This window comes from Pinus tabuliformis, chromosome 4_2 (assembly GCF_031772625.1).
Source record: "Pinus tabuliformis cultivar Carrire ecotype Pingquan chromosome 4_2, CPIR1, whole genome shotgun sequence".
Classification (NCBI taxonomy): Eukaryota; Viridiplantae; Streptophyta; class Pinopsida; order Pinales; family Pinaceae; genus Pinus; species Pinus tabuliformis.
This window is the reverse complement of record NC_142304.1, coordinates 386,298,834-386,325,789: the sequence shown is the minus strand read 5'-3', so window position 1 is coordinate 386,325,789 and position 26,956 is coordinate 386,298,834. Positions and strand designations below refer to the sequence as shown.

The following is a 26,956-nucleotide window of genomic DNA, read 5'->3' as shown; positions in this document are numbered from 1 at the left end:
CCATCGATTGAAATTAGATCATGGTCGTCAATTGCTCAACGAGAGATTATAAGACCAAGTCAATGGGGCATTAAAGATCACTCAGAGATAGCGATTTGCAGTGATAGTAAGGGCACGCACAGAGGGAGACACCGACAGCAAGGTTTCAACAGAGTGATTGGGAAGAGAATTTCCAGAGAAATTTTCCATAGAGATTCCAGCATTCCAAGAGAGGAAGGAAGGCTGAATTAGTCTGCAGTGAGGTCGTACCAAGCAATACGAATTAGCCAGTGCGCATGGTTGGGCAGTAGATCGATTTCCAGTTATAAGACAAGTGCAACAGGAGGTGCGAGTTGCTCAAGCGAATTGCAAGAGGTAGATATCATTGCCAGAATTGATTTCCAAAGGCAATGCAAGTTCCAAATAGGGTCATACGCATTTCCAGAATACCCAGTGCATGTAGCAGGCAAGGAGTGTGAATTGCACAGAGGAATTCGATCTATTTTTGTAGAAGGAAACTTGGGTTTCCAGATCTATTTTGCCAGTGGAGATATTATATGTCGGAGTTTTGCCAATGAGAGACAAGATTATTGTATTTCTCAATTTTGTTGAAGAATTAATAATAAAACCCTCATCTACAGATCTAGTTTTTCCCACAATGGGGCTTTTCCAGGGACAAATTGTCCAAAAATACCAGTGTCAATTATTTTGTGTGTGCGCATTATTTCTCAGTTCCTGTTATTATTTGTCAAAATTCCAGTAGTGATTTAATCATTATTTGTCGTAATTAAATTTTTGAAGACAAATAATCTCTAGTAGATAGAAGATTAAATTCCAGTTTCTGCAATTAACGAAATTTCACAAGTGTTAAGATCCATGAGTTGACTATAATAGACATGTTCCACTTGTCTTGCTCTTGTATGAAGATATGATTATCTTTGGACGATGACAGAATATCCTAAGTGACTCATGATGTGATGTCCAAAAGTTTTGGCCCATGATGTTGACTTGACGGATGGAGTTAGGTAAGGTGCTTACAATCTAGGGTTATGTTCTTCAGATTCATAGTTGGTCAACGTTCTTTGGAGATTCAAGACACTGCGATGGATAGGTGTCAATTCCTTCACACAAAACAATGGTTGATTTCATGACTATAGCAAGTATAGGTTTGTAGGTGGCAATCTTGGTGGAGTTGCAAAGGGACTTAACAAGTGTTGGTGAAAACACTTTCATCGTAAAGGGGGAGTGTTAGATTTCGAGGTTCATATAAAAGTGTCTACAACATGTTTGGGGGCACTTCAGGAGATTTGGGTAAATGGTGTATAATTAACACATGGATGTCATGATGGATTTGAACATTCGAGATGGCTTACTCAGTGATTGTTTGACGACAATCTTCTCTAGAGCATTGGATATCTTAAAAAAATGTGATGGCATTCTACATTTTAGCCACATGGACAAGGTGGTTTGCTTGGAGAATGCCCAACATTGGAGGAGGAACATTTGGCACTCAAAAGGAGTGCATTAAGCTTTTAGATAGCACGGGGTGGCTTCTTACATGGATGCCAGGAGTTGACATGGAGATGCATGGGTTAAGATAGTGTTCATGCAGAGGGGTAGAACTAGTACAGTGCATGGTTTATGAAGTCCATTGAAACTAATGGAGGCTTATAAGAGAAGCATTGGACACATCTACTGGAGCACCCTTGCATTGGAGCCTTGCTTGTGAATGACATTACCTTGAAGATTGACATGTGTACACACAAAGTGCACAGCTCCATGTGTAAGCCTACATGTGCCTTTGTAGATTGCTTGTAAAGGCATAGGCCCATATATATATATATATATATATATATATATATATTGTTGACCTCCCTTACCTCTCATATATATAAAGTAACGAGAGAGTCCTCCCATCATCATCATTTGCACTCCTCATTATACTAGTTTTCTTGGAGTGAGAGTCAAGATGCTAGGGTTCAAAGGGAAACCGTAGTAGAAATTATGACAAAGAAAAAGGACATCTTCGTTGGCAGCGTGCTTCTGTAAGATGCTTGGGATTGTTCTTGTAAGCTACATGTTGGAGATGATGGTCATTCTAGTTATCATTTTTATCACTCTTGTATTATAGGTATGACTATGAGGAGTGATCTAGTCTTCCCTTCTCTCTTAGATCTTCTTTTGCACTTTATCTCTCGTCTTGGAGCTGCTAGGGTTTCTTTCAGCTTCTTGGAACCTCTTGAATACTAGGGTTAAGGTTTCATCCCTTGAAGACTTGAAGATTAGATTTTTGCAATAAAATCCTAGGCAAGAACATGCTTGTGTGATGATAGGTTGTTGGAGCTCTTCAGTGTAATCTAAGGTTTTCATTGTTTTCCCTAGCTAGGGTTTTGGATGTTAGAAAATCAGAAAGGCAGAAAGATTTTCTTATCTTGATAATTACTTGTGATATTCCTGTATTCTTATTAACTTCTTTATTTCTTCTTTAACTTCTTTCCATCAAGCAACTATCAAAACATTAAAGCATGAAGATCAATGACACAGGATGTAGGCTCTCAGCTAGGGCAAAACCCAGTCAAACTATTCTTCTATTGTAGAACCAAGTCAAGTTGAGACAACCAAGACAAAGACTTCCTCCGATCCACCAAGTCAGCCTCCCAAGATGATTAGCCAAATTCCAAAGTCAAACTGCATCAATACTACATCAGTCACAAAATTTTGATCCTCCTGCAATAGATTTTCGGCCCTATGACTTCACCTGCAACTTCGGCCTTCTTGCACCTTTAGATCTCGCACATGTGGGTGAATAAGAGAGAATTTTCAACTTCTTTTGTTACACAAATGTTTCTTTCTCCTTTGCTATATTTTCTCCTTCACTTCTAGACTTCTTTGCATCCTTTTTCTCCTCTTCGAATTGTAGATCTAACTTCTCTTCAATTGGTGCTTCAAAATAAGGTCAAATGCTCTTTTATTTATAGTGGTTCGAAGCTCCTATTAAGGCCAACTTGAAGATGGGCAGGCCGGACTTGGTGGAGGGTGGTTTAGAATTTAGATGACCAATTTACATCAAAATAATTTTGTTTCTTGACATACAAAGCCCAAGAAGTGTCCATGACATGATGACAAGGACTAAGACTCGTGACATAAACCTTAAAATCCTTCAATGGAGGCTTTGACCTAGAAACAAAATAAATAAAGCATGAAACCCATGCTTATAAATATTTTTCTTTTAAAATTTTATTTTTCTTTTTTTTGACAAATACATTACATCATGACTCAAATACAATTATGAAGACCGATACTAGTTACATTTCTCAACACTCCCTCTTAACTAGGGAGGTATTCATAATTGTTCAACTGATACAAGGTTGACCTCAATTTGAAATGTTCTTAAGAAGAGTACAACAACATACACAATGCTAGGGATACCCTCACTTCCAAGGTATCCTCCCAACAAGGACTAAGGTGTCATCTAGGCATTTTCCAGTATATGTACCATCAGGCTACAACCCTGGTATCAATCCAACAGGATATAGATACCATCTAGGCCTCCATGCCTTGACACCAACCCTTACAGGGATCCAGATATCAACACTAAACCGGAGCTCCACATGATACCCTCCCTCACTGGGATCTAGATATCAATTGAGATCTCAACATTAAATAGGCCAAGATGTCCTCTCGAGTCACAAGTAGTAAGTACCATCATACTGGCAGTTTTATGGTACTTATCTCTCCTTCTCAACCAAACTAGATATATCCATCAATCCAAGCATACTCCTAAAATAAACTAACTTCTTATTGGGAAGAGATTTCATCAACACATCTGCTACTTGTTCATCTATTGGCACGTACTGTAGCTTCACGACACCAACCAGTATCAAACTTCCAATGTATATATTCTTGTATGCTAGCATAAAACTCCGGGGCCTTCAACTATTCTAATGCTGCTTAGCTTATCACAATATCCACATTTTGATGTTAGCTTCCTTCTTCAACTTCTCCAGCAACACCAAACTCAACCTCATCACTTTCCAAAATATCCAATTCTTGTTTGCAACTTCATCAATCATGAATAACCATTTGTAGTGCTTTAGCCATTCTCCGATATTATTATTTCTTCAAGGTTTTTATTATAGCTATCACAATATGTCCTCTCTCTCTATTGGGGAGATATACACTTTCCTTTATCCAAGCCTCTTCTCATCTAGTGGACATGTGTTAATTTTAGATAACAATTGTATGTTCTATGCTTTAGCACAATTTACTTCAATGTTCCTTATCAACCTAATGACAATTTCCAATTATTTCCAGTACCAATCACATTAACTTAAACATATTGATAGTAAATGCAAATAGAACATAAAAACATGTGCACAAGACAAGCCAAGACAAGAGGACACAAGATTTGGCAGATGCCAAGGAAAAACCCCAATGTGGGGAAAACCCTTTGATCAAATCTTCTTATTATTCAATAGTTCAACAGAAAGAGAGTACAAATATCAAATTAACTTGCTCAAAACAGTCCTGTCAAAGTCAGCGCAAAACAGTTTGGTCAACCCAGTCAAAAGAGAGAGAAAGCACTATTGTAATTTATGTGGTCAAATCTAAATTCAACCCTGGTCAAACTATCCCAAACACCTCGATATTTGTGCCAATAAATGCGGCCTTCAAAAATCAAATTTTTGCCCTCAAAAACGAAGTCAACACTGGTCAAAGGAGACTTGGTCAACGCTAGTCTATTTTCTTGAAATTCAGCCAACAAACAATCCCAGATATTCGTCCTCCTGTCACACATGCAAAGTAGAAAGAGGTTGCCTCCAAGCTATACGAACCAATCAAAAGAGGAGAGAGAGAGACATGTGATGTGATGAGTGATGTCCAAATGAGGAGAGAGGTCAGTCCTATTTATACAATTCATTGAGGGTGAGGAGACACATTTATTAGGCTTTTGAGCCTACATTAGACTGAGGTCGACCTTGACAATTTGTGCATGAGAGAATAAATTCAAAATTCCACTTCTACTTGTCATAAATGAGATGATCTTTATATCAAAATTGGACCTCTCGAAAAGAGGAATCCAATGCAATAATCATCTCCATCATATGAGTTGTCCTAAGGTGGAATTTGGCCCTAGTTTCCAATTTTAACACTCCCTCTCAACTAGGGATAATTTCAATTGCCAATCCATCTGTCATCACCATGACATCCTGTCATCATGTACCATCTTTGTCATCACTGCCCTGCTCTATTGAACCATGAAGTAATAATGAAGTGATCGAGAGTGAGTCATAAGAGCATACAACTCTCCACTGACAAAAGTCAATCCTTGATCCTAGATCAAGTTGTTGAACACCATGCATCCTAGTCATAGGGAGAATGGCAGTACATGATGCGTCCATAGGTAGTGTTATGGTCCCTAACCATCCTTCCCCAACTCATTGGCCAGATGAGAGGTACTTCCCATGAGTCCCGGATTTTATGGGTAGGATGTGTGCTGGGGCATCGGCAAGAGAAGGTGAACCACTCATCGTTCGCATATGCCATAGGAGAAGGTGAACCACTCATCCTATGCATATTTCAATCGTAGGGGAAGGTGAACCACTAACCCTACATACATGTGTCCTAGTTGGGGAAGGTGAACCACTCACCCTACACACATGTCAACCATCATGGGGTATCATAGGGGAAGGTGAACCCCTCACCTTGTATTTAGAGCACCATTAGAAGAAGGTAAACCACTCACCCTATGGTCGCTCATAGCTCCAAGAAGTACACCAAGCCCCCAAGAGCTCCCAAATCTCAGTGTCCAACTCATATGGGACCCTCATAGGAGGGTCGTTTCACGACTCCAAGTCTCTCTCGGAAGTTTAAGAATTTTACCTTCCCCAAAGGCTTCATGAGAATGTTTGCGACCTGCTCATCTATTTTAATGTGTTGGAGCCTTATTGCACCCCATTGTAACATATCCCAAATAAAGAGGTACCTGATATCAATGTGCTTGGAGCGATCATGGAACATGAGATTCTCTGATAGACGAATCCCACTCTAGTTGTTGCAAAAGATCGTGGTGGTATCCAACACGTGCTCAAATAGCTCACTGAAGAGCTTCCTCAACTAAACAGCTTCACAATAGGCCATACTTGCAGCAATGTATTCGGCCTCAGCGATGCTTAAAGCAACTGATTTCTTCTTCCTGCTCATCCAAGATATTGAAGCAGACCCCAAAGAGAAGCAGCACCCAGACGTGCTCTTACGATCCACCACACTGCTAGCCCAGTCAGCATTTGAATATCCATGTAATCTCAAGTTCCCGACAATGTATCTCAGACCATAGTGGATTGTGCCCTGGAGATATCTCAAGAGATTCTTAGCAGCAATCTAATGAATGTGATGACGCTCAACCATAAATTGACTCAACGTGTTCACAGCGAAGCATATGTCAGGACAAGAGTTGACCAAGAACATTAGGGGCCCCACAAGTTAACGATACTCGGAAGGGTTCGCTAATTTGAGCCCAGCAGCACTTCAACATAGCTTCTTGAAGTTGAGTTCCATCGAGTAGTCATCGACTTGCAATCCACCATCCCACATCTCTCAAGTATCTTCACAATGTATTTTCCTTGAGAAAGGAAAATCTCACCTGGATTTTGCCAGACCTCCAACCCTAGAAAGTAGTGCATCAATCCTAGGTTCTTCATCTCCAATTTGGAAGCCAACTCCCTCTTGCATTGATGAATGAGAGGGTCATCACCTGTCAGAAAGATATCATCCACATAAAGGACCAGAATGAGAGGCTTGTCCTTTTCAACCTTGAAGTATAGGTTCGGGTCAGCATCGCTTCGCCTTATAAATCCCAACTTGATAAGATAGCTATCAATCCTCTCATACCAAGCCATAGGGGCTTGCTTCAACCCAGAGAGGGATTTCTTCAACCTGAATACATGTGCCTTACGATCTTGAACTTCGAACCCCTCAAGTTGTTCTACATAGACTTCCTCCTTAAGCGAACCATACAAGAAGACAGTTTTGACATCCATTTGATGAAGGTTCCATCCTTGCGAGGCAGCAAGGGCTATGATCAAACGGATCGTGGTATATCTAGCAATCAATGCAAATATCTCATCATAGTATACTCCTTCCTTTTGAGAAAAGCCTCAAGCAACAAATCTGGCCTTGAACTTTTCAGCACTCCCATCATGTCCATGTTTGATCTTGTCGAGCCATTTTGAAGTGACCATTGACTTGTCCTTGGGTCTAGGAACCACATCCCAGACATCATTCTTCATGATCGAGCCATTTTGAAGTGACCACTGACTTGTCCTTGGGTCTAGGAACCACATCCTAGACATGATTCTTCATGATCGACTAATACTCTTCATTCATTGCATCCTTCCAAACTTGGTGTTTCATAGCTTCTTCGAATGTACAAGGCTCAGATTGTACAATGGTATCCATGGCAGCTAAGTACCCTTGGTACCTGTTCAACTTCTCGCTTTCACGAAATGTCCCCCTCGGTGTAATGTGTTTCTCGACATCTTCAAGAGTATCTTTGAGCCACAAAAGTCTTTTTCTTGAAGTAGTGGGCTCACTAAGAGGTGGATCTATGGGATCCATCGAACCTTCAACATCGGGCATCGGGTCATTAATCGAAGGTTCATCCTGCTTTCCTGCATCATCATCATTATTGTCCTTCCTATTGATAGGAAGATCTCAAACTTTCCTAAGGGCAGAATCTTCATCGAAAGTGACATCATGACTAATCTCCACTTCCCTTTGACCAAACGTAGATTCTATATGCCTTCGAAGTTTCACTGTAGCCCACAAATGTCCCTTTCTTCCCACATGAATCTAGTTTGTTTCTTTTCTCTTTCAGTGCATGAAAATATACAAGACAATCAAAAATTCCAAAATGAGAGACATCAGGTTTCTTACCGATGAAAACTTCTTCAGGTGTCTTGAAGTCCAATGCTTGATGTGGGCATCTATTTTGAACATACATAGCGGTGTTGGCAGCTTCTCCCCATAAGAACTTCGGTAGACCTAGGCCATGAAGCATGGCATGGGTGGCTTCTATGATAGTTCAATTCTTCCTTTCAGCAACACCATTTTGTTTAAGAGTATATGTAGTAGTGGTCTCCCTCTTAATGCTAGCTTCTCTACAATAGTCTTTTAATTCATTTGACTCATATTCGGTCCCATTATTGGTCCTCGATATTTTGATCTTCTTACCTGTTTGATTCTCGACCAAGGCTTTAAAAGAGCGAAAGGATTTGAACACTTTGTCCTTCTTCTTTAAGAAATAGATCCATGTTTTGCGAGAGAAATCAGCCACAAAAATAGCATTGTATAAATATCCACCCAAAGATGTCACGGGCAACATACGTGATAGATCATAATGGACCAATTGAAGAATATCGTTGGTTTGAGTTTCACTTGAGGGGAATGGTCCCCTTGTATGTTTTCCAACTTCACAACCCTGACAAATACCTTCATGATCTAAGTTGAATTTGGGCATACCTGTGACCATCTTCCTTACATCATGTAAGGCTTTGAAATGAAGGTGAGCAAATCTTTGGTGCCATAATTCAGATTGAAGAGAAGTATCACAAGTCATTGCTCCCAACGAACTTCCTCCAACCTAATAGAGACCTTTAGCCCTGAATCCAAGAGTGAATGCATCTCTTGGGTTCCTTTGCCAAACACGAACTTGCCCATCAATGAATGTCACCTTGAAACCTTTATCTTCCATCGCAGATCAGGTACATACAATACTTCTTGTAAGTGGAGGGTTTGACCTTGATTTAAGTGAAGAGTAACAGTCTCAATTCCTTTCATGGGATAAGTGGAATTATCCCCAAGTATAATCTCCATATTCTTCTTCTTTTCAATCAAATTTGAGAAAGCCTCTTTGTACCCAGTGAAGTGCCTGAGGCACCACTATCAATCAACCAATGATCTAATGTATCCAGAGGAGAGGCAGTGGTGAGGGCAGAAATAAGATAAAATTCATTTTTCTTTTCACCAACATGAACTTCTTCATACTTGGAGTTTTTTGACTTTTTGGGAGGACGACCATTTTCATTTCAAGCAGCAGGAGCATTCCTCTTTCCTTTGTTGTTGAACCTATTGTTCCTTTGATTGCCATTTCCTTCGAAGTTGTTGTTATGGTTGTCATCATCTCTTTGAGTATCCTTCTTTTGAGGACACTCTCTAGCAAAGTGGCCAAACCTGTTACAATTGAAGAATCTTCCTTTTCTCCCTTCTTTGAATCTCGACTTGAACCGTTGACCTTGTCTTCTTGGACCAGCATTTCTATTCCTCTTAGCATGAGTGGATAAGGCAGTAGGATTGTTTCCATTTGAGGGCTTGTCTCTTTCCATCATCCTTATTTCTTCTTGAGTGCATCTAGCCAATAATTCATCAAATCTCAGAATCATGTCATTGTTGAGGATAGTAGTGTTGAACACATCCCACTCTCTTGTAAGGCCTCCAAGTGCAACAAGAGTGAGCTCCCTATCACAAATGACTTCTCCAATAGATAGGAGATCGTTCTTGATCTCAGTAATCCTCATGAAGTAGGATTGGATAGATTCTCCTCTATCCATCTTGATGTCTTTCAACTTGTTCTTGAGAAAGAGAACTTGATCTGCATTATCTACTTTGAAAACCCCAACCAGCTTGTCATACATCTCCTTAGATGTTTCCAAATCAGAAATATAGGCAACCAAAGGCTTGTGAATAGAATCAACAATAATTTTCTTAGCTTTAACCACACCTTTCTTGTACTTTGTTTATGCGACTATGGATGCATTTGAAGGAGGCTCCACTACTCTTCCTTTGACATAGTCCATGGCATCATTTTCTTCCAAAGTCAAATTTAGAGACATCTTCCATGCATGATAGTCTGATTTGTCCTTAAGCTCGTCCGCGGATTTGAAGTAAGATGTAGTTGTCATTGGGACTAGTTCCAGGTTCTTGTCCAATAGCTTCCCTTATTGATTATTTTTCCTCACTCTTTCTTGGGCTTTGTCTTCACCTAAGCTCTGATACCATGTTAATTTTAGATAACAATGGTATGTTCTATGCTTTAGCACAATTTACTTCAATGTTCCTTATCAACCCAATGACAATTTCCAATTATTTCCAGTAGCAATCACATTAACTTAAACACATTGATAGTAAATGCAGATAGAACATAAAAACATGTGCAGAAGACAAGCCAAGACAAGAGGACACAAGATTTGGCAGATGCCAAGGAAAAACCCCAATGTGGGGAAAACCCTTTGATCAAATCTTCTTATTATTATTCAATAGTTCAGCAAAGAGAGAGAGTACAAATATCAAATTAACTTGCCCAAAACAGTCCTGTCAAAATCAGCAATCAACAGCAGTCAATTACAGCCCTAACTAGAAAGTCAATGTTGGTCAAAGCAGCACCAAAATGTCCTCCAAGCAGCTCAGTCAACAACAGTCCAATTCGGCCTTCCAAGAGAGTCAAAGTCAGCCCAAAACAGTTTGGTCAACCAGTCAAAGGAGAGAGAAAACACTGTTGTAATTTCTGCGTCAAATCTAAAGTCAAAATTGAAGTCAACCCTAGTCAAATTGTCCCAAACTCCTTGATATTTGTGCCAATAAATGTGGCCTTCAAAAATTGAATTTTTGCCCTCAAAAACAAAGTCAACGCTGGTCTATTTTCCTAAAATTCGGCTAGCAAACAATCCTAGAAATTCTTCCTCCTGTTGTGAAAATTCATAAACCCAGAATCCCTACTACAGCAAACTGATGTTACTTCTACTCGTTAATCCATACAAGTTATTTACTGTGTTCTACGGTAAATATCGAAGTAGATATTATTGCGGCCTTCACTTAAAAAATAATAATACAAAACAAGAAACTAAACAGCAAAAGATACAACACAAGTGACACAGTTATTTTTAGACAAAATCCACGGAAAAACCCAATGCGAGAAAACCGGTGCAACAGGTCTGAGGGTTTTTATTATTAAGTTATTCCTGAATACAACCTCTGGATGCTTTGCTGGCAATCCAGTATAGAGAATATCACTCGGCAGAAGAAAGTAGTGACATTACCTCACTCTACACTTCAAGTCCCGGTTGATCCCGCAGCTGAACCAATGAGTCCCTGGCTACTTCTGCGTTGTCCCTACACAGTCACCATGTGGGCCTGCGTCACAACCTCTAAGGCCCTACGTCACCTCTTTGCTGCATCGATTTGCTCTCAGGAGCTAACTCCAGCCCTCCCGACTCAGAATGTCATCCTCCTCAGCAAATTTCGGACCTCTGCATGGAAGGCTTCTGCGCAAGCCCTGCGTGAGCCCTTCCTGGCTCTGCATCACCCTCTCTGGGCATTGCGCTGCCTCCTCTACATGTCTCTCTACATCTCTACTGAGTATTCTTGGCTCCAGAGAAGATCCTCCAGCCAAAACTCTCTCTGCCCCTCTCTGCGTGATCACTACGAAATCACTGCGTTGCCTCTAGCTTCAACAATTCGATCTGACTAATCAACTCTCTGTATGTCTTCCAAATGACCCTCAAGCCTCCTTAAATAATCTTCTCGTTGCAATTCAACTGCCCATATTTGAAACTAATCAATGGCTAAGATCATTCATGCTTGATCCTCGTCTTCTTCTAGAAGTTACACCCATAGTTAGATTAATACCCATTAATTATTTTAATTTCCTAAGTTTAGACTTAGGGACCCATTAAAAATAATTAATTATTTTAATAAAACTGTCTTCGGGTGGAATTTCCCAAAACGCTTTCTGGATTCTTTGGAATACATGTGCCCAAGCCTCCCTGCAAAATTTGAGACTTAGAGCACATCCAATGCTACCAAAAATCAACACTCGTCACACGTGCGAAGTAGAAAGAGGATGCCTCCAAGTTGTACAAACCAATCAAGAGAAGAGAGAGAGAGATTTGTGATGTGATGAGTGTTGTCCAAATGAGGAGAAAGGTCACTCCTATTTATACACTTCGTTGAGGGTGAGGAGACACATTTATTGGGCTTTTGAGCCTACATTAGACTTAGGCCGACCTTGACAATTTGTGCATGAGAGAGAATAAATTCAAAATTCAAATTTTGCTTATCAGAATGAGATGATCTTTATATCAAAATTGGACCTCTTGAAAAGAGAAATCCAATGCAATAATCATCTCCATCATATGAGTTGTCCTAAGGTGGAATTTGGCCCTAGTTTCCAATTTTAACATGTCCATCAATAACTTCATTCTTCCAACCACATAGGCTCTTTCTTTCGTATCATCATATTATTGGAGAATTTTGACCTTCCAAAACTTCATTCCTTCAAGAACATTATCTTTAACTTCATATGATAACAAGGTCATCTATCTGTTGTCAATGTCATCAAGGTTTTTACAACTCCCTCTTTTCATCATGCTCAATATTATCATTAGGTCATCAACAAGTATGAGGCAGGCAAATATCTTCAACATCTTGAAGATTATCTCCCTGCAAATCTTCAACAACAAGCACAACCAAGCACAAATATACAAGAACATGAAGTTAACCTTATCAATGTTATCATAATAAGAGCATCTAGGGTTAAAAACTTAAAATAAGAAATCAAACTTTAGATATCCAAAACCTAAACCTAGTTAGGTTTACAATCAACAAGGGTTACACCTTTCATACCATAAATTCTTGCAACAAATTCTACTAGGGTTTTGTCACAAACCCTAGATTCTATCAAAACTAAATCAAGTTAGGATTTTAATCATAGCGAAAACATTTTACATCTAGGGTTTCAGTATCATACCCTAGAATCTTATATCAATTTATACTAGGGTTTTTGTCATAAACCCTAGAAATAATCATCAAAATTGCAATGTTAGATATATAACAATTCGACAAATTTCCAATCATACGAAAGCACATACACTTAGGGTTTCATTCTTAGGATCTTACATTAACTATTAAAAGTGTTTAATCGTAAACCCTAATTCATCAAACCCAAAAAAATCTACGGTTTAATCATATATTCTATATATCAACAGCAAACCTTAAAAGGCAAGGGTTTCATCATAACATCAACAAATCCTAAACATAAAAAAGGCTTAGGTTTTTATAGTGAACCCTAAAGTTTAGGGTTTTACCAAAGTGAACAAAAGATAGTAAGATGGGGATTGATTTAATCTAGAGATCAATCATCCCAACACTATAAGAATCTTTATGATTCTATAGCAAAACCTTAGACATAATAAAGCAAACTTTTAAATATGCGATCATCGTACCTTCTTATATGAAGAAGATTTGCAATAAATCTTATAGTCTTAAACATACCTTGAGTTGCTCCTTTTACAAACCTTGTAGGGCTTCTTCTTGAAGGGCTCCTTCTACAACAAAACTTCTTTCATGGTTTGAGTCTCCCTCTGAATCTAGTCATGATCTTCTTAGAATATGCCTGCAAACTTAGTCCTTCAAGGAAAAATAAAGATAAAGCTATATATATATATTATAGAAAATCAAAGATAATACATATCTTTTGTGAGAAGGTGGAAGCTCCCTTTGGAAGGGCTCCCTCTCACCATGAAGTATCAACATCCTTATTTCTTTATGTACCTGCAACATTCACTTACAAGTACTACCAAAAGTATACAAGTACAAGAGTATGATTACAAACTAGGAATTTTAGATCCAAACCCTAAAATATCAATTCTAGGGTTTCAAATTAAATTCTATACTTACTAGGGTTTCCAATTTCTCCCTAGACTTCCTACAAACCCTAGAGACCAAAACTAGGGTTTCTATGAGGGAACAAAATTAGAATGGGATTAGGGTTTCTTTACCAACTAGGGTTTACAAGAATTTAGCTACAAACCCTAGAACAAAGAAAATGAGATTTCAAAACCCTAATCTAATTTGGTTTAGATTTTATATGAATAAAAACAATTATACTTACCTCAAGGACTACTTACCTTAGTCTGTTGCAACATTTCTTCAAAATGTCATGGTCTTCTTCTTCCAAAGATTTTGAGTTCAAGGACTACTTCAAGGACTTTTGCAAACATGCTTCCTTCATTGCTTTGACCTTTTCAATCATGCTTCCTTGAATATGGATACAACCTTTCTGCTTCAAATCCATTGTAGTTTTCATTTGTAAATTAGTTGTTGAGTTATAACATTACTCGGCATTTTCGAATCCTTTTGACAGGACTTCACGACAGAGCTTGATCCTTTCATTATTATTATAACTTGTATATTGTAGCATATTTTAATCTTCAAATTGCTAGTTACGATCAGAACTGTATTAGATCTCCTGAATTTGTTGTACCTCCATTCAAGCTCGACCTTCTTTCCTTTCTTTGTAGTTTCGGCCTTTGTATAGATTATTGTTATCAATTTTCCTTCTCATGTTGACCATGTAAGACTAATTCCAAGTCTCTGAAATCTTAGTTTGATCCATTTCATATATGGTTACAGGCTTCAATTTATCTTAGAGGACCTTTGGCCTTAACTGGACTTATGTTTTCGCTTTCTCAGATCATAGCAAAAGGTAAGGAGGTTGTTAAATGTTTTTTCATGTCTTCATAAGTCTTTGGTCTCCTAGAGAAGTGATCAGGACTTCGATCTTTGGATTTCATTGATGTTAAGAAGTCTAGATCTCCTTGTATTCTACAATAGGTCTTATAATAAACCAGGACTTCAAGATTTCTTTCTTCCTTGCAAACAGAAACCTTCAAAAGATCTTCAAGTTGCCTTTTCCTTCTTCTTCACCTTAGCTCTAATACCATGTTAGAAAATCAGAAAGGCAGAAGATTTTCTTATCCTGATAATTACTTGTGATATTCTTGTATTCTTATTAACTTCTTTATGTCTTCTTTAACTTCTTTTCATCAAGCAACTATCAAAACATTAAAGCATGAAGATCAATAACACAAGATGTAGGTTCTCAGCTAGGGGTAAACCCCTTTCTAAGGGAAAACCCAGTCAAACTCTTCTTCTGTTATAGAACCAAGTCAAATTGAGACAACCAAGACCTTTGACCAAGACAAAGACTTCCTCCAATCCACCAAGTTAGCCTCCCAAGATGATTAGCCAAATTCCAAAGTCAACTTAAGTCAAACTACATCAATACTGCATTAGTCACAAAATTTCGATCCTCCTACAACAGATTTTCATCCCTAGGACTTCACCTGCAACTTCGGCCTTCCTTTACCTTCAAAATCTCGCACGTGTGGGTGAATAAGAGAGAATTTTCGGCTTCTTTTGTTATACAAATGTTTCCTTCTCCTTCACTTCTAGACTTCTCTGCATCCTTTTTCTCCTCTTCGAACTGTAGATCGAACTTCTCTTCAATTGGTGCTTCAAAATAGGTTGAATGCTCTTCTATTTATAGTGGTTTGAAGCTCCTATTGAGGCCGACTTGAAGATGGGCAGGCCGACTTGGTGGAGGAGGGTTTAGATGACCAATTTACATCAAAATATTTTTCTTTCTTGACACACAAAGCCCAAGAAGGGTCCATTACATGATGACAAGGACTAAGACTCATGACATAAACCCTAAAAGCCTTCAATGGAGGCTTTGACCTAGAAACAAAATAAACAAAGCATGAAACCCATGCTTATAAATAATTTTTCTTTTACAAATAATTATATTTTTCTTTCTTTTGACAAATACATTACATTATAACTCAAATACAATTATGAAGACCGATACTAGTTATATTTCTCAACATTGGAGAGCTAAATAATTGTACCAGCATACATGAACTTCATCTTTATGCATATATACAAATTTCCAGCTGTCTAATACTAGTATAATTGTGGATTTGATTTTCAGCTGTCTATTTCTTCAGGGTTTTGTAATTTCCAGCACTTATATGTCTTGCTAATTTGACATAAGTTAAGGCTATAACTAATATTTATATTGAAGAAGATGGGGAAAATTTGCTACTGTATTTATCACTGCCATAAGTGACTTTCAGATCTATTTTATGCATGATAAGCTTGCATCAGAGGGCTGAAACTTCTTGGCACACTTCGTTCTATTTTCTCTTGAATTGTTCAGTGGATTAGGGTTGTTAAGACATGAAATATTTTCCATTGTTGCTGTTGTGTGATTTAGATTTTGTAACATCCCTAGGGCTGAAAATTCACAAGATTAAGATCCGAGAAACTTCTAGGAAAGAGGTGACATTTCTGTTTTACATTAAAGTCATAAGTAGCAGAAATTTATGCACATAGTGCATCTTCAATAATAAAAGATCTGAGCAATAAGGCCACACATTTTATCATCTCGATAACAAATGTCCATTTAATCAATTCAAATAAGAATATAGTTTTGCAGATCATCATACCTGAATCAGTACTTTCTTTAAACAACATCTATCATCAAGGGCCAGGATGCCTGTCTCACTTTTCATATTATTTATCCATTGCTTGAACAGAATAGAATCAAATGCTTTCCTGAGAAAAAAAACATACTTTTTCAATTGGATAACAGAACAAAATCATTTTCTCCATTGCATTCTTTAAGTTATGTTTCTATAAAATATTAGGCCTATGGTCTTAACTAATGTGCCAGATCAACATCAAGATCAATAACATATAAATGACAGAAAATAAACATACTGTAAGTAATGGCAGAAATAAAGCAAATGGATATTACAGAACTCCAGGATGCCATTGATCATGAACATAGAAAACTTTGCCAAGTAATTAGTAATTCAATATAATTTATCTCTAAAAAACGTATTCACCTGAAAACATGAATTTATTGTGGCATTCATCAGAACTTGAAACACAACAAACTAATTAGAAATGATGTTTCATGGGCACTACCTTAATTCAGAATATGTTACTCCAGGAGCTGCTGCCACCTCTACTGTATTGTTATGGATAGTAAGAGATAGCGTTGGAACACTTGTTCCATCAGTCCTCAAGACTCCAGAATGAGGTTCTTGCCAGGCCATTGCTCTAAATGACTGGGATGGCTGGCATTCACTTACAGAAAATGCTGAGGAAGTACCAAATATTTGGTTTTCTGACTTCCTGAAACAATATCTGTGATAAAATGTGGTGGATAAGCTCTGATATGCACAACTCACAGAAGGGCAAGCATTTGCTGCATTGAAAAGCTTTTTCTTTCTGAGTTCCTGAAATGTTACAAAAATATAATAGACATCAGCATAAACACCTGGGAACTTTTCTTACTTTCCCTTATTGGATGAAAGGTGGCACACTGTAATAAGAACATAATAAACTTGACAGAATTCCTTGCATCAGTGTGAATAAAAGAGATTGAATCTTAACAAATCATTTTCCACAACCAAAAAGCACAAAAGAAGTATAAAACGACTTTAACGTGTCAGCATAAACAGCATTTAAACTAAATAAGATCAGGACTCTCAAAATAAGATCACTAAGAAAGAACGTGTTTGCATAAACAGCATTTAAACTAAGGAGTTGCACAAGGCATCTCCATCCTAATCTCATCCTATAACAAAGTAAGAATGCGAGTGAAATGCAACAAAATAACCTATATATGGTAACTGCAAGGCACTTCAAGCATCAAGATTATCAGATTTACACTATTGAAGAATTGGGAGAATGAGAGAAACATAATTGTATTATTCAGTATTGAAAAAAGGCATACATCACACAGTCTCTCAAAAGGAAAGATGACCAACCCTACAACTAGCTAGAGTTGGATTAAGACGTTATTAATCCCTCATTAACATATATCATGTCTTGACCCCCTTTATTAACATGAAGACATTATTACTTTTATGTCCTATGACATGTTATTACTTAGTCCTGGTGCCTAGAGGATTGTACTACTGTAACACCCCCTCCTCCCAAGTCCACCCAAGCAACCGACCAGTCGAGGTAAACATGCGACGAGAGAGGTCACTTATAAGGGATTCAACCTCCTTGGTGACCTTAAGGAATTGGAATCAACGGAACATATCAAACAAACCCATCCACATCAGCAACAACACTCTTAGGAGACATGTCAGCCACTCAGACTGGTGACACTAGTATTGTAGCAATAATGCTGCAACTCTTGGGCTTCCTACTTTACTTTTATCAACCTGGTAGTTCGTAACAAACTTGAAAGCGACGGTGTTGTATGCACAAGTACTAGTTCTTACTACAGGCTGTCACTTGGTCAGCTGGCGCAAGATCACTAAGAGCTCAAGCCAACTTCTATGAATTCCAGAAGAAGCTTTATATGTGATAAAAGAAAGGAAAGTTTACTCTATAGAGGCTACTCTACTTGCAAAAAGAGAAAGAAGACTGAAATGTGAAGTAAACCTAACAAACCCTAATTAACCAACTAATCCTACTTTTGCAGAAAGAGAGATGAAAAACCATAAAATGAATGCCATTACCTACTTAGGAAGTAAACAACATCTACTCAAGCTATTTCTAGAAGGAAATGAGAAAAAAACATATTTTTGGATTTTTATGTATTTTTAGGTGAAATTGTCATGCATGTAATTTATTTGTTTGTGAATGTGGCAGCGATTAGGTGGCGATGGAGGGCGACTTTGGAGTTTGCAGAGGTGTAGGAAGGTGTGGATGGGTCCTAGGAGGTCCCAGGTGGCCTTCTGGAGGCTTTTCCTGCAATTGGACTTCAAAAAGACACCTACAGGAAAATCTACAAGAGGCTGCAGGGGATCTACAAGAGGTCTACAAGAGGATGCCAAGAGCAGTTTTGGAGGTTTTGAAGGTGGGAAAGCGGGTGGAAAGGGTAGATGAAGGCTAGGGTGATGTGTTAAGGTGTCTAGGGTTCATCAAGAAGGGTCAAGGAAGAGAAAGATGGTTGGACTTGTTCAAGGAAAGAAAGGGAAGTTCATGAGAAAAGTGCAGAAAACTAAGGCAGATTTGTGAGGGATTTTGGGTGACCTGTGGAACATAGATCAAAGAGAAATGGTGATGGCTGATTGGCTGACTTATTGTGAGAGGAGGATTGTTGCAAGAGAACTGAAACTCACATCATGAGATTAAGCAAGCAAGGAAACTAGCTACATCAAAAAAACAGAACTTTGCATCAAGCTAGTCTAAATTCTGATCTAGGAAAGTAAATGTTGAAAAATGCTACATGGAAAGAAAGCATGGAAGGAAATTTATTGCAAAGACAAAAATGAGCATGGTGAAATAGATCTACAGCAAAGCATTAACCTTCTAACAAGCTACAACACTAGAAATCCTATGGAAAAGGCAAATCTGTGTTTTTTGTGACAGCAAGAGGGTCTTGGCCTCAGTTCATGGTCCCAGAGGGAGGAAAGGAGGCCAAGGCTCTATTGATGGCCTTTTTATATCTTTTTCCTATCATTGTTCAACCTGCTACAGCAAATTGAAATGGAAACAACCTTTTAAATCACCAAAAGCAACCTATTCTTAACTAAGAAAGAAATCTATCCAACAACAACTAATTCATAAACTGAAACAAAGCATATAAATACAAAACAAGAGGAGCTTGGCTGCTTGGATTGGGCCCTAACCCAAGAGCTTCAGCCCTCTGAGGTCACTCAGTGCTAGCTCGAACAAGATCTCATCTTCATTATCAAAATAATAATAGGATTACATGAAACTATCAACAAAGGTAAGCTCGAAGTTGAGCAAAGCAAAGCTACAACAAAAAATCGAAAATTTAACTAATTTCCAATAACCTAATGAGGCCCTAGGCCTCTCTACTTATACAACTGAAGCTCCCAACAGCTTCCTTAAAATCAAGGAGGCTTGGCTCCCAAAACTTGAGATAAACAAAAATTATCCTCCACTTGCTCGGCTACCTCTTTGGTGCATTGATGTGGCTGCTTGTGCTCCGAGCTGCATGATGGAGAATTCGAAGTGGGGAGTCATAAATGAGGGGGATACCCTCCTATAAATCCTCTCCCTTGTCTTCTTCGAATATTTGCTGCCAAATGTCCATTAAATCTTTGACTTTGTCTCCAAAATTGACCAAAAATCTGCATTAAACACACATTAGACTCCATGGCATAATGACCAACCCAACTCACTCTATTAGCATAAATATAATCAAAAACATGCAATAAACTAATGAAAATGGTGGATTAAGCCAAGTTAGGAGGCAAAATGAGCCCATATAATTACCCATTTATGGGGTTCATCACAGACATCTTGCCCCTGAGTCCCACTGATGTTTTAAGCCTTTTAACCCCTAGTCGCTCTCATGCTATAGGTTATTACTTTTATGTCCTATGACATGTTATTACTTAGTCCTAACGCCTAGAGGATTGTACTAATGTAACACCCCCTCCTCCTAGGTCCACCCAAGCAACCGACCAGCCGAGGTAAACATGCGACGAGAGAGGTCACTATAAGGGATTCAACCTCCTTGGTGACCTTAAGGAAATGGAATCGATGGAACATATCAAACAAACCCATCCACATCAACAACAACACCCTCAGGAGACATGTCAGCCACTCAAACATCCTGTCCCTGAGTCCCACTGATGTTTTAAGCCTTTTAACCCCTGGTCGCTCTCATGCTATAGGCATGACAGCATCTAGAAGCCAAAGTCGCTCTCACAGGCCTATGTGCCAGCGTCCCTGGACTCTTTTCAACATACCTGTGCCAGTGTCCCCGAGATTTGAGCCACTTTTCTAGCCCAGAATCCCGACCTCTACCCAGAACTTGTTACAACCTCCAAAATCCATCAAAGACATGATGACAATGCTAATAAATCAAAATCAACCTCAAGATTAGGCTTGAGCATCCCCAACCGGGACTGAAATTTTGTCAAACACTTGGCATCAATGCAACCTACAGGTCTAGGATACAAGACAGAGCATGAATGAATGAAAGAACTTATGAAACATAACCAAAAGGATCACCACCTTCTCCATTGAACTGTTATACCATCAATTAGGTCTTGCATCCATCATTTTAACAATTACAAGTAAATACATGAAATAACCATGACATGAACCAGTCATATAACCATGCTTATAACTAGCATAAAACCATATAAATATCAAAGATATGACAGCCATCAAATCCATATATAAACAAGTGCAAAAGTAAGAGAACTTAGCTTTATTAATCATAGGAAAATCCGACCAAGTTCGGGACTTTCACGTACCACCCGACCATAGACATGGCTGAACCAAATCTTTCTTTCAGGCAGTCACCCCCATGCCATTATCCAAGCATGAATGTAGTGTCTCATAGAGCAACCAAGGGAATCCAGAGGTTAAACCACCTCCACCCTCATCAAACCGTGATCACACCAAAATCGGTGCTCTGATCACAACCAAACCAAACTTGGAATGCCATCTGGAATCCATCATTATCCTTGGGGAATTTTCCGTCTCTTTGTCTCTCAGACTTTACCACAATCCAATCCCAGATCACTAGGGCCTAAACCAAGACCAGTCTCTCAGGCTTTACTGCAATCCAAACCCGGATTGCTAGGCCCTAAACCGAGACTTCTCCCTCAGGCTTTACTGCGTATCCCGCCAAAGCCGATCAAGGGATTCCTAGGCCTTTGGGAATGAAACTTGAGACCACCTCTACCCCAAATTCTGAAATCCATCTGGCAAACCAAAGCTCAAAAACCAAAGTAAACATCCCAACACCATGGCATCCAGAAAAAGCAAGGCTAGGCTGAAAACCACTATCATAACCCGGCAAAACCATGCCACCGGCAGCAAGAGAACCATACACCAACAAGCAAAGCCATGCATGTCCAAACTAGCTAGGAAATCACACATGTAAAAGGTTACTTGCAAGTATTCTTGTCGAAGCTGCTTGATCCTGCTTTTCCTTCTTTGATCCTTGCTTTCCTTCCTTTCCCTTTGCTTGCTTTCCTTCCTTGCTCCAAAGCTATAGTGCTCCAAGGAAACTCTAAGTGACCAAGAGTGAGAGAGAGAGAGAGAATAATGAGAGATCTCCACACTCAAACTGACAAAAGGTTACCAACTGATCCTCAAAAGCCTTTTTATTAATGAGGCCTCTATTTTCTTCATTTTCCATTATTTTTCTTCATTTTCATCCTCACATGCAACCTGTGACCTTTCACCTAACTTTTCTCCTAATGTCCTTTATTTTCATAAATAAATGTGCCAAAAAATTCATTTTTCCCTTTTAATGCCTTTGTCTTTGCCTATTTTCCTTAGCCAAAACACACATCCAGTGATGCCCGCTAGGGTATATTCACCCAACATTTAGCTCAGAATAAGTGCCCCTTAACCGTGGTCTTATTTTGCCTTTACTAACTTTTATTACATGAACTTTTCACCAAGGTTGTTACAGAACCCTCCCCCTTGGGGAACAACTTCCTCGGTGTTAAACCACACCAAGACCACTAAAAGAAAACATACTGCCCATGGAGTTTTATAGCTTAGCTCGTTGCAGTATTTACAATGAATGACTTGCTCAAAAGCAAAGCATCATGACAACATGACAAGATAACAACCATAATAGCATGACACCCATACCGCTTATTGGACTTTTATAACTTAGCTCATACGGTATTTACATCCATTAACATATACATACATATACCAAAACATCAGCAAAACATATACTGACATCAAACCAAAATTATTTTGCCTCAATCGACAAATAATGAAGGATACAGAGCCCGCATCTGATCCGCCATCTCCCATGTAGCTTCTTCAAGCCCAAAGTGCTTCCATTGCACTTTAACTTGTACTATGGCTCTGTTCCTGAGCATGATATGTTTTCATTGTGATATGCACTGACCCTCCGCCTGGAACTCTCCTTCTTGCTCCACCTGCAATACAGACCAATCAATAATATGATCGACGTCCTTTATATACTTCTTAAGCAATGAAATATGGAAAACATCATGGACTTTCACGGTTGGAGGCAGCGCAAGTCAATATGCCACTAGTCCAATCCTCTCAAGGATCTCGAAAGGCTCGCAATACCGTGGTGCCAACTTGGCACATGAACCAATCCTCAAAGAGCTTTTCTTGGGTTTGATGTGCAAATACACATGCTCCCCAACCTGAAACTCCTTAAATACCTTGTGTTGATCCGCATAACTATTCTTTTATCCTGTATTGTCTTTAGATTCTTCCTTATAACCTGCATTTCCCACTCCATGTCTGCCAACATATCTGAATAAGTACCCTTTTCACTGGATCACTCCAGCGGATGGGAGTATTACAACTCTGCCCATACAATGCCTCGAAATGACTCATCCTCAATGACTCCTAATAACCATTGTTGTATGCGAATTCAACCAATGGAAGGTACTCCTCCCATTTCCTCTGTGGTGCATCACATACATCCTCCAAGATCCTGTTGACCCTCTCTGTTTGTCCATCTGTCTATGGATGATAAGTTGTACTGAAGGCCAACTCTGTACCCAAACCTGCAAATAGATCCTTCCAAAACTTGGAAGTGAACTTCGCATCCCTGTCTGACACAATCTTCTTCGGAACACCATGCAATCTCACTATCTCTCTGATGAACACCTGTGCTACCTCACTAGCAGAATATATAGTCTTTATTGGAATGAAGTGAGCTACCTTCCTCAACTTGTCGACCACAACCCATAATAGAATCATGATGCATCCCTGTCCTCGGAAGACTTGTAATGGAATCCACGGAAATGACCTCCCATTTCCATTCCGGAATCGCTATAGGCTGTAGTAAACCACCTAGATGCTTACATTCTGCCTTTACCTATTAACAATCTAAACATCTAGCCACGAACTCTGCCACTTCCTTCTTCAGATTCAGCCAATAGTAGAACTTCTTTACCGCCATCAACGTCTTCTGATATCCTGGATGACCCGAGTATGGCTTGACGTGAAACTCCCTCAAGATAAACTTCTTGAGCTCACTGCAATTTGGCACATAGATCTTGTCTCTAAATCTCACCAAACCATTTGTCGTGAGACGACAATCTGCATCCTAATCACTTATACCTATGCTCTGTTGTAACTTATGCATGATTTCCATGTATTTGTCATTTCGCTATCCTGCTTGCAAGATCCTATCCTGTAACTCTATCCCATAAGAGCTCATAGCCTGTTAATTTTAGGTATGTTCTATGCTGATAGCAAATTTACTTCAATTTTCCATATTAGCTCAATATCAATTCCAGATTAGCAATCACATTTATCATGATAGTAAAATGCAGATAGAACATAAACATAAATCGCAGAAGACAAGCCAAGACAAGAGGACACAAGATGTGGCGCCAGTCAGGGACAAACCCCAATGTGGGAAAACCCTTTATCAATTCTTCTTATATGTTCTTCAATAGTTCAGCAAAGAGAAAGATGGTACATATACATCAAAAGTCAACATTTTGACTTATCAAAATAAGAGCAAAGATCTTCTCAAAGAAGATGTCACGTGAGGTAGTTGATCTGGACTCAGGTGAAGGCATGTTGATCCTCTAAGGTGACTCCATAACTGTGTTGCACCTCATCATCATGCTGCACCCACCACTGTGCTGCACCCGTCACTGTGTTGCACCCATTCACTGCGTTGATCTTATCACTGAGCTCCACCCAATCACGACTGTACCCATCATTGTGCATTATGTTGCACCATTCCATCGCTGTTGTACCCATCACCAACAAGCTGCTGCAATATCGAGCCGATGCTATACATCCATGCCCATCATCATGTTGTACCATAGTGTTTCACCATGCTGCATTCATTGTGCTGCACCATACTGCACATGTTGCCCACAGCAGTCACTGTATTCATCAATGCATTCATTATTCATGTTGCATCTTAATATATTGTCCATCTTTACTGTGGTGTACACTGCAATACTGTCAAGGGACAGACTTAGCTGCTTGTTATGGCTTGCAGCCTAGAAAAGCAGCTAGCTTTAGCAACCCTTCAAATCAAGCTCAGTCCTTAACACACTTATCATCTACAACATCATGACAACATTGTCTTCCAATCAGCCTTATAACTGCACAGTCACCTTTCCTTACAGCGCAGTATGTACATCCTCCTTTTGTTGTAGATGAACCCCTTGTTAACTGTGGCCTAGAACAACAAGTTAGGGATCTCCTTATGGACAACATTAAGGTCTTTACCATGACTGCGTTTAGGGCAGCGTTAGGGTATATAGAGACAACATTAAGGTCTACTTAACTGTCTCTAACAATCCTCTAACATTCCTTCTAATTGTCCTCCTTAACCTGTGTATTGACAACGTCTAGGGCACCATATTGTGACTCATAAGACTGTGGTTAGGGCAGCGTGAACTGTCTTCCTTTTGACTGCGTTTAGGCCTTAACCATGACTGTGTTTTAGGGCTTAACCATTGCTGCATTTAGGGCTTAACATTGTTGCATTTAGCCTTCTCCATGATAGCGTAGAGCCTTCTCCATTAGGGCAGCATTGTCTCTTAGGATCTCTCCTCCCACCAAAACCCAAAGACATGTGGAGAGGAAGAGATCACAAGAAGAGTGTGTGCAAATGACTAGCAAGCTACCTCTTTTTATACTAAAACGTTGAGCACAAGTGGGGGCAATTTGGTTGTTGGCCGACCTTGACAAATTGTCCCATAACACAAATAAATTCATATCTCCATGAATACATGTCGGAATCGATGATCTTTAAATCAATCCTACATCTCGACGAGAGGAATCCAAGAAAAATATCAGTTGCCATAAATAAGATGACCCACATGGAGTTTGGCCCTAGTTGCCAATTTTAACATAGTCGTTATATGATTTACTTGTACCTTGCTGCTAAGAGCGTCTGCAACCCGGATCTCCTTCCCTTCGATGTATCTAATCTCAAAGTCAAACTCACTAAGGGTAGCCAACCATCTAGCTTGCCTGGAATTTAGATTTGGCTAGTCAAACAAATACCTCAACCCACTGTGATCACTCATCAATGTAAACCTCCTACCAAGAAGATAGTGCCTCCACATCTTCAATGCATGTATAATCATTGCCAACTCAAGATCATGCGTGGGGTAGTTTTGTTTGTGCTCATTCAGTTTCCGTGATTCATAACACACTACCTATCCTTACATGAGAACTCCACCAAGTCTTCTTTTGCAAGCATTTATACACACTACAAAGTCCTTATCCGGATCCGCAATCTTTAACACTGGTGCATGTGTCAACAACTACTTAAGCTGCTCAAAACTAGCCTCACATTCTTTTGTCCATTCAAACTTCTTACCTTTCGTCTACAATGATGTGATAGGATATGCAATGTGCGAGAAGTTCTTAATGAACCTCCTATAGTAACCTGCCAATCCCATGAATGATCTTTTTTGGATCCACTACTATACCATCCTTAGAGACAACATGCCTCGAGTAATGTACCTCAATCTGAAAGAAGTTGCACTTGCTAAGTTTAGCATACAATCGATGCTCTATTAGCAATCTCAAAGCAGTTGCTAAATGCTCGGCATGTTCTTCCTCATTCTTAGAATATACCAGAATGTCATCAATGAATACAATAATAAACTTGTCCAAATAGGAACGCAACACACTATTCATCAAGCACATAAATGTATTTGGAGCATTAGTCAAACCGAATGGAACAACAACAAACTCATAATGCCCATACCTAGTCCTAAACACAGTCTTGAAAATATCCTCTTCCTTGATGCGTACATAATAGTATCCCAATCTCAAGTCAACCTTAGAGAACATTGTTGCTTCCTTCAACTGATCAAACAAATCATCAATCATCGGCAAAGGGCACCTATTCTTGATGGTCACTTTGTTCAATTGCCTTCATCAATGCACAATCTAAGAGTACCATCTTTTTTCTTTACGAACAACACTGGTGCACCCCAAGGCAATACACTTGGCTTAATGTATCCCTTGTAAAGCATCTCCTTTAACTACAACTTCAACTCTACCAACTCAAGTGTGCTCATCATGTAAGGTGCTTTTGATGTCGAAGTTGCCCCTAGCACCAACTCAATAGAAAAGTCTACCTCCCTATGAGGTGGCAACTCTATAATGTCCTCAGGAAATACATCCTGAA

At 39.2% G+C, this 26,956-nt stretch overlaps 1 protein-coding gene across 3 annotated transcripts in view; it reads right to left on the bottom strand.

The window, feature by feature from the left end:
- NUDX14 (nudix hydrolase homolog 14) overlaps positions 1-26,956 on the bottom strand; it is a 190,823-nt gene that overhangs the window by 149,235 nt on the left and 14,632 nt on the right. For all 3 annotated transcript variants that reach the window (XM_089428730.1, XM_089428733.1, XM_089428731.1), the window contains exons 2-3: positions 16,807-17,120; positions 16,323-16,431 (exon numbers count right to left, since the gene is read on the bottom strand). In XM_089428730.1, coding sequence (XP_089284856.1) covers positions 16,323-16,431; positions 16,807-17,120 — 423 coding nt within the window. The remainder of the gene's footprint in view (positions 1-16,322; positions 16,432-16,806; positions 17,121-26,956) is intronic.